This window comes from Pholcus phalangioides, unplaced genomic scaffold (genome assembly GCF_987345545.1).
Source record: "Pholcus phalangioides strain wild (caught in Gottingen) unplaced genomic scaffold, Ppha-v1.0 ptg000003l_1, whole genome shotgun sequence".
NCBI lineage: Eukaryota > Metazoa > Arthropoda > Arachnida > Araneae > Pholcidae > Pholcus > Pholcus phalangioides.
In genome coordinates this window covers 53,748,224-53,761,475 of record NW_028301596.1, presented here as the reverse complement: position 1 = coordinate 53,761,475, position 13,252 = coordinate 53,748,224, and the positions used below count along the sequence as shown (strand labels likewise).

General features: G+C 39.5%; 1 protein-coding gene across 3 annotated transcripts in view; it reads left to right on the top strand.

Moving 5' to 3' along the window:
* The window catches only part of LOC149088824 (calcitonin gene-related peptide type 1 receptor-like), a 143,542-nt gene extending 132,159 nt beyond the window's left edge, over positions 1-11,383 (top strand). For 2 of the 3 annotated variants that reach the window (XM_089250305.1, XM_089250304.1), the window contains exons 14-19: positions 893-956; positions 2,764-2,849; positions 2,947-3,082; positions 7,429-7,470; positions 9,959-10,051; positions 11,144-11,383. In XM_089250305.1, the coding sequence (XP_089106431.1) occupies positions 893-956; positions 2,764-2,849; positions 2,947-3,082; positions 7,429-7,470; positions 9,959-10,051; positions 11,144-11,239 (517 nt within the window). In that variant the 3' untranslated portion in view covers positions 11,240-11,383. Of the gene's footprint in view, positions 1-892; positions 957-2,763; positions 2,850-2,946; positions 3,083-7,428; positions 7,471-9,958; positions 10,052-11,136 lie in introns of all 3 variants that reach the window. The other variant, XM_089250312.1, reaches the window with a different exon arrangement.
* The last annotated feature ends 1,869 nt before the right edge of the window (positions 11,384-13,252 follow it).

The following is a 13,252-nucleotide window of genomic DNA, read 5'->3' as shown; positions in this document are numbered from 1 at the left end:
CTCCGTTGACTTTGAGTCGCCAAGTTATACTTCACCACGCTTGTAGAATTATAGCCGACTTATATATAGTAAGACCGCACTTGGGCAGGCCTAGGATAGGGTATCCAGATCACCCGGACTGAGAAACCGGAACAAATCCTGATAAAAACTAGGACATTAAAAAAAAAAAAATTCAGACAGCACTACAGTGTCGAGTTGCAATGCAAGGCAATTGCTAAAATTACCTATCGGCTATAAAGCCTGGTCCTTGCACAGTTACATGAAGTTACATGAAAATTTTCATGAACCGCCAAAAATGGGAAAAATAATTTGCGAACCACGAAAAAAAAATATTACGAGGAAAATTTCCTGACCTTGTGCGACCGATAATACAGTATTTCATATTTATACATTGCAAAATAAATACGAGAAATCGTGTTAATTTTCAGGGCCCTGCTGCTGCTATCTATTGATTAAAAACAAAACTAAACGTTATTTCTTGGAATAAAATGGTTGTTGGGATATTAAACTATTGTGCAGCATGGAAATGAAAAACATGTGGTATATAACTATAAACTTTCTATCGTTATGGTGCATATCGGTATAAATTCTGTGCCCTCTAATACCAGTCACTATATTTCTAAGTTTGCTGCAAAAATTATTTCCTGCAGCAAACAACGGGTATTTTCGCGCATGGAATTTACGCCGGTATGCGTCATAAAATTAAAATATATAGTTTGCACCATGTGTGCGTGCGTGTGTGTGTGTGTGGGGCTTATCATGGGCTCGGCCTTTGCCCACCTGAAGTGCCACTTTAAAAAAGTTTCTCACTATATTAGGCTGCAGCAACTTTAATTGTTGTACTTATTTTTAATGAACCCGTGAAATTTTACTATACCTTTTATTTTTATAGTTGTTGGATACAGGAGAGTGTTTACCAGTGGATATTGTCTGGCCCAGTGTGTCTGTCTCTTCTCGTGAGTGTCATCATGTTTACGAATTTTTATTCATGTTTAAGCATAGGTATAATCATTTAAAGGTGACCCGAAATATCGGGCCAAACCTAAAATGGTGGTACAAGTGGTTCACATATTTGTCATATTTTTTTTCTTTTTTCGTGAATTACATTACATTCTACTGGGATTGCACTTCATTTCCCGCCATTCGTCAATTTTACAGAGATTTCAGAACATAATCGGCAGACTTTAGCATCATTTTTGGCGACGATTGAAGATTTCGTGAATTTTCCCGTATAATTTGGGACCCCGAATTCCCATATTTTCGTCAAGGAAATACGGTGACCCCCTATGTATCAAGTGCTCAACTGGAACAATCTTGTCGCTGAATTTACCCATGGAGCCAAATATGAATCATATTCTGTATTTATACAAATACAAGGACACAACAGGCAAAATATCCAACGAGGTGGCTGAGAAAAAGATGCCCATAACAAATATGGGTGTCATATATTAATGAAACACAGCACAACCGAATTGAAAATTTAATCACAATAAGGTATATATAACTAATGATTATATATACCTTATGAAATATTATAAATATTATACAATGTCCATAAAAAATATTTATGGTTGTCTTATTGAAGTGGGGGAAAGCTTTTCAATTTTCCCCAACATGTTTACCTATTTCTTTTTAAACATGTCAGTTGTGTTAGAATTTACCACCTCCGGGGTTACGCGTAGCTTTTCTCTGCACCCCTTCAACCAAGTCTATGTCTCTCTGTAGGTATGGTCTCCAAAACCTTACTTACAGCATACTCTAGTCCAGGACGAACCAAGCCTCGGAAAAGCGGAAGAATGACTTTAAAAGAACGCGAGGAGACCTTTGTGAAAGTGAGGCCGAGCATTCTATTCGATTTTTTGACCACCGCTGAACAATGTTCAGGAAACCTAAGCCGCTCGTCAATGAGAATTCCCAAATTGGTGACCCTGGTTGCATCCGTGATAGTGTGTGACACCTTTCAACTCGTAAATAGGAACATGGGGTTGTTCGAACCAAAATGAGCGACCATGCATTTGTCGACGCTAAACGTCATGCTCCATTCATTTGCCATAACACAGCTGAATAAAATGGTTGAGCAAAATGGTTGCTCACAATCTGCATGTATTCATATTTTTTTTACGTTCCTTGAAATATCAATTCACACCACATTCAATTCGTTAACGTTAGGTACAAGAGTCTCTAACGCAAGGGTGATCAACCTTTAGGTAGTGCGGGTACTACCATTACAGCTGATACAGCAAAATTTTCCTGCATACAATTGATCATTCCGAAGAATATTACAGCAGATCCTGATTATTTCGAAGTATTGTAGACACTTGTCCTTCTAACGACGACGAATCAGACTCGACATTTCAGAAACACAGATGGCAATGATATACAAACATCGCTTTCTCAAACTCCAGCTTAGTTCGTGATGGAATATCTGGAAGGAGAATCGACATCAATCATTGCCAGAATCATCGAATTTCCGTGGCGTCGTTAACATTAAACATCACAAAAGCCATTACAATCGATCCAGCAAAATACGTAATTTATTTCCAATAATTTATTCAACTTAACCTTTCAAGGCACTGAATACGGGTTGAAAACAAATTCCTTTTACGCAGACGAAGCTGAATTTTAGTTTCTCCTCCGATCATGCATAATATATGGAGTACATAGAACAACTGGAAATTATACAAATTGATTGAATAATGAATAAATAGTTAATACTGCACCAAAACAATCGGATATACACCGTGTTTTTCTCGTTTTTTGCAGCTGAATCTGCTGTTTCTTATAAACATAGTGAGAGTTTTAGTCACGAAGCTGAGGGCTGTCAATTCACCGGATGCCAACCAGACAAAGTAATTTACCTTTTCAATGAATACTCACCAAAAGATCGATTATATAACCTAGTTATGTGCGTGTGTATCAATTTTCTTATTTTATATCTCTCTTTAGGAAAGCAGCCCGGGCAACACTGATACTGATACCGCTGTTGGGACTGCATTACTTGCTGACGCCATTCCGACCTGAACCGAGGTCTTCGGGAGAAGCGATATACGAGACGGCTTCTGCGCTGGTTACGTCACTGCAAGTACGCTACTCGAGTTTCCTCTCTATCGAATCTACTCTAGCCGTTGCCAATTTACCGGCATCATATTTGATTTCCTTTGTTCTTGTTATGTAAGCTCCCTGGCCAGCTAATGCACACTTGCTACCCAGAGTGGCATGAAGGGTTATTCGTGACGTCCATTGAAAGCAGTGGTTATCAAATTCTTAAATTTCTGCCGTTTATCATGTCAATCGATGCCGCTTGAGGGTCGAGTCAAGCTTGAACACCTTGGGGCAGCGATTCTGAGATTGTGAGTGTATGTTCTGGTTCTATGAAAGAAGGAAGGGAACTCTGTCTCACACACACACACAAGGGACAGGGCCCTTGGGACAGGGAGTTACAGTTGTTACTCACTTAATTTTACTTCACCTGACGATGTTCACAAAACTGCCGTAAAAGTGTCGTGGATACCAGAGCGTTAGGGAAAAAGACCACAGGTAAACGAACGAGATCAAGGGAGCCAAACCAAAAAAAAAAACCATGCCTCCTCCTCTCCACTCTGCTCCCCCACGAGGGATATATGCTTTCTTTCCTTCAGACCGAGCACAACTCCGGTCTATTGGCATTGGCAATTTACTACCGATTAAGTTGCGCCGGAAGTGTAGGTGTGTATATCTAACAGTCTGAGGTGTGTGTATATAGTGTTGGGTGCTCATTTTTTTTGTGGTGCCATCTATGTTTCAAATTGTGAATGAAGTGTAGTGACAATATTTGTACCGTTGCAGGCCTGTTGCTCGCTGTGGCGAGACTTTTTAACGGGGAGGTCTTCTCGCATTCGTGCCTTAAGTTTGGAATCACAGGAAGACCAACTTCAGCAGACCACCACTGTGGTGCCGCTGGGGTTGGGGGATATAAGTTGTCTACCCTAAAAGAGTGTGAGCCACGGTCGAAAGACCGGCACAAATAAACCCATCGAGACCAGTGGCATAAACAGGACGACGAACCAGTGACATATTCACAACGACTACCCTAAATGTTTTTCCTTTCGATATAACGACAACCCAATATGAGCAAGGGAGGCAGAGGTAGGTGACCCGCTAGAGTAGGAAAGGTGATAGTGGATGATCACCCCAACCCACACGAGTAAAAGGCTTACATCCCGGAAGGGACAGAGCCTGGGTCGCGTCTGGTCTGACAGTGGATGATCACCAGAACAAGGAACCTGAGCTAGCTAGTCAGGGAGCCTCGGGTGAATTATCGCTAGGATAAAGAAGCTGTGGGTGCCGAAGGTTTGTGAACAGCTGACCTAGGGTGCGAAGACTAGTCACAGGTGTCGGAAGATATTATGCAAGAAAAGTTTTTGAACGGGATGTAACAATATAGTGCTAGAATCCCTGTAGTAGGACAATCTAACCAATGTATCTTGATACCGCCAAAGTATCTTGATATCTAGTAGGATTGCGTAAGATATTTAAAACTCCAAAAAGGTGCTACTGAAAGTTAAGGATCTAATCGAATTCTCATCGACATAAACTGTCGATAGATTATAGTGCTATATTACATTATTACATCCTGTTCAATAAAATTTAATTCTAGAATATCGCCCGACACCTTTGACCTAGGGTCTTCGCACCCTAGGTCAGCGGTCCACAAACCTTCGGCACCCGCAGCTTCTTTACCCTAGCGATAATTCACCTCACCTTCTTGATCCCAAGGCACTGAAAAATCGAGAAAAAAATTCGAGTCTCTCTCTCAGAATACGGGACTCTCGAAACTTTCCCACCTCACGAGCACCATCATCAAATGAAGCAGGTGAAGAGCAGCACCCGTGTTCTAAAACTTGAACACGGTGCTAAACACTCGAATGAAGATGAAGAATATAATTGGAGGTGTCCATCAGTATATGTCTCCACAAGCACAAAATCAGGCGCACCCAACCATTGAGCACTTTTGGGTACTCGAGTGAGCACCGCGGTGTTCTAAAACAACAGATCAAAGATGCTTATGAAGATGAGGTGCCATTTATATGAATTGCATACATGAAATTTTAGAACAGATTAATTTTCCATTTAACGACATTTCAATGGTCTCTCCTGATGATGTGGAAAATTTTAGGACAGTTGAAGAGCCTATTTTGAGACGTGTTTGCAAAATTCACCATCAGTTGGACATGAGTGAATGAATGTCGCGTGAGGAAGGGAACGAGTGAGAGAATGAATGAGTGAAATCGGCCTGTTACTAGAGCTAGCTCGCTCTCGATCACTCACTCACCTCGTCACCTCACATTCTATCACTCACCCACTGGTCTCTCATTATAACACTCACTAGGTTGCTCGTTATATCACTCGTTCTCCAGGTCACTCACTTACTTACTTCTACGTCACTGACTTACTCACTAGGTGATTCACTCAATCACTTGGTAGCTCATTCTATCACTTACTCATTAGGTCACTCATTCTGTCATGAACTCTCTACGTCGCTCACTCTGTAAAGCACTCAATCACCTCGTCGCTCACTCTGTAAAGCACTCAATCACCTCGTCGCTCAATCTGTCATTCATTTGCTCACTCAGTCGCTTACACTGTCACTCGTTCACACACTAACTAGGTCACTCACTCTGTTAATCCCTGATTAGATCGCTCACACTACTTCACCCCACGCTAACTCCAGTCATATATCGCCATACGGCAATTTCCAACCAGTGGAGTTGGGAGGGAATTGAAGGCTCCATACATCGGTGGTCGCCCCAGGCTCGGTAGGTAAAGAACTTGCTTCGATGTTCTATGCCCGTATTCGAACCCATGGATCTTGATGGTAACCTTCAATAGTGGAAGACGAGCATCTTTACCACTGCGCCACAGATCGCTCACACTGTCACACGCACTCAATCACCTGATCACGCCCTTACTCACCAGGTCACTCATCTTACAGGTTACATCATTTACTTTTCTGTCACTCGCTAATTCACTAGATCACTCAGTCTACCACTGGGTCACTCACTAATTATTGCATCATTTACTGATTCACTCACTCGATCATTCCTCGCTTCACTGACTCCTGTCGAACTGTTCGCGGTGAATTTTCCGTCGATAAATTTGTTTTTGAATTTTCCTTTTCCCAGTGGTGAATTAGTCGGCAAATTTTCCGTCGATGAATTAGTCGTAAAAATTTTCCCCAGTGTTGAATCAATCAGTGAATTTTCCCAATGGGGAATTTTCCGTCGATGAATTTGCCGTTGAATTATCCGTCGGTGAATTTTCCCGGTAGTGAATTAGTCGGTGAATTTTCACAGCGTTCAATTTTTTGTCGATGAATTGTCCAGTCGGTGAATTTTCCATCGATGATTTAGTCAGTGAATTTACCCAACGGTGAATTTTCCATCGATGATTTAGTCAGTGAATTTACCCAACGGTGAATTTTCCGTCGAGGAATTTTCGGCGATGAATTCATCGTTATGAAGCTGCTATTTCCGACGCAGTACCTCTTGGTCTTTGCTGATGGTTGTGCCGTGCGGTGCGTACTCGTGATGAAGCTGCTATTTCCGACGCAGTACCTCTTGGTCTTTGCTGATGGTTGTGCCGTGCGGTGCGTACTCGTGATGAACCACGCCACTGGAGTCAAAGAGGATGGTCAGCATGACTTTGACATTGCATCTCCTGAGGACCAAGTCGTCAGTTTTTCTTGCCATTTTGTCAAAAACGAAAATTCGAAACGGCGCTCACTTAGGCTACACAAATATTGCGGCGACCAAGAAGTACGTGATTGTATAATACAGACTAGCAACGAAAATAATTGTACTGTTTTGTTCTACACGGCACATATATAGTCGAGAAGCGAGAAAAAAAAGAGAAAGAGGCCACTCAACGAGCTGCGCGACTTGAACAAACCTGCTTGTTTTCACCTCGATCTGCTCTGATATTGGTTCGTTTATCTCTTTTTTTCCCCCTCTTCTGTGGAGGGATCATCGTCATCACACCCTAGCATTTCAGAACTCCTCCGGCCATTTTTCTCTACCCTCCTCCTCTTTCACTGCGTGCGGACATCTCTTCCTCCACTCCTGTGCGTGCTTTCCATCCTCGTCGCAATTCTTTTAACTCGTACCGCTCCGCTCCACTATGAGCGCAGCCTTACTTTCCTCCCTCATCGGCGGTCGGTCGGCGACTGGCAGCTTCTGCAGGTAGGAAAAAATTCAAGCATGCTCACACTAGGATTGCCTACAATTCGTGCACCACACCTGCCTTTATTTTTAACGCACGAAAAACTATGAGCGTACATTTTTTGAATAAACTTCGTAAGGTTTTTATCGGGTGCCTATGTCGGAGGGGGGCATCAGTACTATCCCGTACGGAACCATTGGATTGTATTGATCAGCATTATTTCTTTTCCAGGGCTTATGCGTGGCTTTCCTGTTCTGTTTCATCAATGGGGAGGTAAGTGAAATTCTTCGAAAACTTATAATTTCATCATTCATTATCAATTTTTAAATTCTCCAAAATTTATAGGAAATTATTGCTATTTTCCGTAAATTTGCATCCGGTGGCGTGGTTGTTTCGAACCAGTGTATCTGACCAGAACAATGAGCGAATCTCGTGATTTTAGTGCCCATATAATCAGTAGTTAATCATGACTTTGTAATGATGGTAGCCATATTATGGATATCCCCCATGCCCGACGCCTTCAATATCCGATATCGTTGGAGAACTGACTTCCCATGTTCGACAGTGGAAAAAAAATTTGCGTGTTAATCTCGCGCGATAGAAGTGAAACTTTTAGGTTTGACGTGACTAGATTCACTTCAATTGAATTTAGTTTTCATTATTTGAAATCGAATTTAGAATTTTTAAATTTATTTAAATGCCGTAATAATCTCTCAGTAATTCTCATGTGTTGCAAATTTGTTCAAATGAAATTTTCCTGCGTTAATCGTGGTTGGCTCTAAATCAAAGGGGGAGACCTTTCATAGGTAGCTTAACCTCGTATCAGCAATTAGCTGGCATGAGTGGGTGGTGTATTTAATGTAACTTTTCCTTTAGGGTGAGATACTACCGAAGTTGCTCGTCGATTTGACGCGCGATAATGTACTTCGGGGCGAACACCCATCGCTTTTTTTTTGTGTGGTGTCAGGTGACATCACGGGGCTGTATTTTTTTGAACTTTTAGTACACCGCCAATCGACTGCTTTTAAAGGGGACACCAGTATCGATTGGTGAGGGACAATGCAAGGTTATGGTGTCGCAGGGAATTTTTCTCTAATAGAGTTGTTAATAAATGGAATAGCTTACCGCCGGAGGTAGTAAATTGTAACACAATGGACACGTTTAAAAAGAAGTACGATAAACATGTTGGGGTAAATCGAGAAGCTCTATCCATACTTAGAATAAGACAACCATAAGTATTCTTTATGGGCATTGTATAATATTTTATCATGTGTATATATTGTTTATAATTTGTGTTAATTGCATTTTTAATTGGGTTGCTGTTTTTTTTTTTTTTTTTTTGAAATATATGACATCCATATTTTTATGGGCATCTTTTTATCAGCCATCTCGTTGGGCATTTTGCCTGTTGTAGCGTTGTATTTGTATTTGTATTTGTATTTATCGGGACTGAAGTCTAGTACAGGAGTGAAGAATAAGAAAAAGAAAAAAAAAGTAAAGTGCTCTGTATGTTCAGCGTTATATGACAGCGCAGCATATTGGGAGCTAGCATTGTGACGTCCTAAAACTTGCATTCGCGTGTGAAATATACTCTCGTGTGGCCGGGGGTGCTGCGTCACAGGGAGAGTAGGGAAAGGTAGAGCCCCTTTATATATACGTCTTTGGAAAAGTAATAGACTGTCTTTGTCGGACACAAACCGTCCAAATCCCCCCTACCCGCCCACTTCATTTTCTTACGCGACCGAATGTCTATTGACATTCCCCCTAACGACCACAACTCATTTGCATCTCGGAACTTCATTACACAATCAGTTATTCTACGGAATGGGTTTTGAGGAAAACGAAAGCGTTTCACTTTTTGTGATGGTTTCCTTCCCCCCCCCCTCCCCACAAACGTTTACTCTTATGTCCCTTTCACTCTTATGTCGCTATAGAAGTCTCACTTCAAACAATGATGATTGTGGAAATTTAGACTGGAGTGAATCTGTTCTCGCAACGGGTATCAAACGTGACCACCGAGGCCAAACATTTCTTCTGATTACCACCAAGCTAATCGAAGGATTCAATGGCGCAATCAGTAGACGGACCATGAGCAGCGGATATTAGCAAGAGTCAAAGAACCGCGAGAGTCCCGTTACTTAACCCCGCGTCGTCGTGCTGACACATCAACGACCGAAAGGCATGGAGAAGAACATGGTCGCAGTCTCACATGAGGCCTTGGAGCCTTTGAATCATGCAATCCAGGTTGCAACTGTAGAGCATCTGGCAAATTAATCACTTATTAATGTTCCTTATTCATCCCGATGGGCATGTAGCCTACTTATCACACGTACCTTCTGTTGTTAGTGAAACAACAGAAGGCAACAACTATGACGTCAAAACTGATAATAAAAATATTGAAGTGAACGACACAACGCTTTTTTCGTTGCAACAGAACGTGTTCTTCCACCTTGATGACGGCACCCATGAGTGGCGAAACATATGTAGGTGTGTTATAAAATGTTATTCGTCCTCATCACGTTGTGAATATTTTCGATAGTTTCGGGCAAAATGATTCTTTTGATTAATGCTATCACTGTTTCCAAATTATATCATTTCAAACTTGCGGGGTCCTTTCTGAAACACCCTATATGCAGCTATCCCTACTTCAATGGCCCTTCATTTTAGCTTTTTAAGATTTCATTTGCAATGTTATCGAATAAAATATTTAATCTACAGTCCATTGATGGAAATGTCTCTTTCCATGCAATTTGTTATTCAGGTGACGGCTACTCTACGCAGGAAATGGAATTTAGCGAGGTTAACGAGGACGGCCGGAAGACGCAGCAACGGTGGAGTAGTCACATCTATTTCGGTAAGCCAGTTTCGAACCGGGATTAGCCCTCTTTTAGCAACGTCATTACGGTGCTCTCGGAATGATTACATAGGATGCATGATGCCAAACAGTGCGGGGACAGAAAAGGGATTATCTAACCTGCACTGGCGATAGTTTATTGGTGAACAGGTTCTTCGGCTGCGTCTTTAGCTTTTTGCAGTAAAGAGGGTTTTTTCAGCACTTCGTTGGTGCAGTTCGTAAATTATAGCCTTTCCCCCACAATGAGAAAGGCCCGTGGATGTTTGCCTGTTTGCGGTTATTTTTATAGCTAAATAAGTGCCTGATATCGAGTTGGACTCGACATAAGACCGTAAAAGGTTAAGCGTCGGCAAACTAAGCCTAGTCATCCAAGTAATATAGAGGCTCCCGAAATATTGAATACCGTACTTTTATTCTATCAAATGCCAAATTTTGATAAATTGTCATTGTTTCTATAATTTTCCATCACTAATTTATTTAATAACTTCCATAATTGAATCTCAGTTTCCATCACAATTCTGAAGTTTCAACAATTCTGAATCTTTATTAGTTCTAAAATAATCACTGGCGCTGCTTCTATTTCTATATCATTACTTTTAAAATTATTTTCATCTTTCAGTACTTATTCTGAAGTTATTTCCTGAAATTTTTCATCAGCTCTGAGATTATCGTTTTTAATAATTACAAACTTTCACATCAATTCCAAAATTTTCTATCATTAGCTCTAAAATTATGTGAATAATTGAATCTCAATATTCATCAATTCGGAAATCATTTCTTTCATTTAAATGACTTTTCATTAAATTTTGTTCAATGAGCACATAATTTTGTATAGATAGAGATATTTTCCAGTATTATGAACACAATTATGTATGCTTCCTTGATGCCGACTCGGCCCACGACCGCAAATATTTAGTATGAGAATCAAGTGAGAACCTCTCCTCGCGAACTCATTAATACTCAACAGGTTATATATATTGAGATAATATCCTCAAAACGTAATTCTTTGAATGAATTTTATAGACACATTAAATGCTCTCTGAATAAATATTCACGTCAATACGCTTAACCATTTCGTTTGAAAGTTCTTAGGTAGATCGCCATCGGACGGAAATGGAAGGTTCTGCCAAGAAACTCAAGTCTATTCTGAAGTGTGAAGCTGACCAAGACGCTGAACTGAATTCTTGAATTCCAGTCATCATGTATATATTCGTATATGTATTTATCATACCCAAAACAAAAAAATGTAATCATTCTGTCATCATACTAGAGCTGTGTATCACTAAATAACAAAAAAAAATAAACAAAAAAAAAGATCAAAATATCATGAAACGGAACAAAAAAAATAAATTACATGATTAATTCAATGTACGCTGTATATTTATAAGTTATATGTAAATATATGAACACGTGCAGGGTGTATAGGGACTGAAAATACCTCGTTAGTGGAGAAAATCACAGTCAGTATTAGAGCGTAGATTTTTAAGGCCACACTTAAAAATATGCAAGCATTTACGACCTAGAAATTAGGATATGCTACCTAAAAATAGGGAAATTTTAATTATAAATCGGGAATGTGACCTAAAAATAAGGAAATTTTAATTATAAATCGGGAATGTGACCTAAAAATAGGGAAATTTTAATTATAAATCGGGAATGTGACCTAAAAATAGGGAAATTTTAATTATAAATCGGGAATGTGACCTAAAAATAGAGAAATATGAATTAAAAATAGGGAAGGGAAGTGTGACCTAGAAATTGGGAAATGCAACCTAAAAATAGGGAAATTTTGATAAAAAAATTGGGAAATGTGACCTAAAAGTATGAAAATGTAATCTAAAAATATGAAAATGTAATCTAAAAATATGAAAATGTAATCTAAAAATATGAAAATGTAATCTAAAAATATGAAAATGTAATCTAAAAATATGAAAATGTAATCTAAAAATATGAGAATGTAATCTAAAAATTTGGGAAATATGATCTCGTAACACTTCATTTGTTTTTTTGCTCTTATCGAATCGACTAATTAACGGCCTAAAATATATTAAAAATTCTAGCATTTGCCATTTTCCCTTCAAAATCTGGGAAGCAGATGGCAGCACCAGCAGAACACAAAACTCGTATATCTCTATAACATAAATACATTAGATCCGTACATACACTGAGAATACAAGTTCTGGCATGTACCAACTCGTTAGATTTTCTCCGAACGGAGAAGGGTTTACGACAGGGGTGCACAACCTCCAAGGGGTTTCATCCCGGCCCACAAAAGGTGTTCCGGTAAAAAAGTATCGAAAGTAAAAATCTGACCATATTTCGTTCATTTAAAAAATACGGGAATTCGGGATCCATACACATCACCAATCAAAAATTATCAAAGGGAAGTAAAGTTGCTAATTACACGAAGAAGTTTCCAAAGGGAAAATTGTTGCCAATTATAGTGAAAAGAAATTGTCAAAGGAAAGTAAAGTTGCTAATCATCACCAAAAAACTTTTCAAGGGGAAAATAAAGTTGCTAATTACAGCCAAAAAAAATTTCAGAGGTGAGCAAATTTGCCAACTACCGTTCAAATTGCTGGAAAAATTGCCACTGGCGAGAAATAGAGATCGAGATTTACTGAAACTCACTTGAAATGTAATTCACTGTAAAAAACATACCTGTATGACTGACAAATATCTTATTTATCTAACGATAATTAATTGTGATAATTGGAGAGATTAATCATCATCATATAATGTAATCGCATTTCTTGATTCCCGTGAAAATTATAAATGCAAGAAAAATTCATTGAAAAAATTGGGAAAAACGGGACATTTTATAGAATAGTTGGGACGGTAATGTCCCGAAAAACAGGGGGTCAAATGGTCACGTATATGTTCTAGTTTCTGTCCCTCGAGCAGCAGAAATACCGTATATCTTAACCCGTAGACTGAAAAGGTTGTGCATCCCTGGTTTACGAGGCTTATGCACTATTGAGTAGTAGTAGGTCCTATCAACAGAATTGCTAGGTTCCCACTCACTAAATAACGATGCCGGGGAAAAAAAACACTGTCCCGCTAAACTCCCGAAACAAAATTCCTTTATCCCAAAAATCCAATAAGTTTTACACTTTTTTTTTTTTTTTTTTTGCAATCAAACTGTAAAAATTTGTATATAAAAATTGATCTGAAAAATTTCACCTCTCTGTTCATCGAATT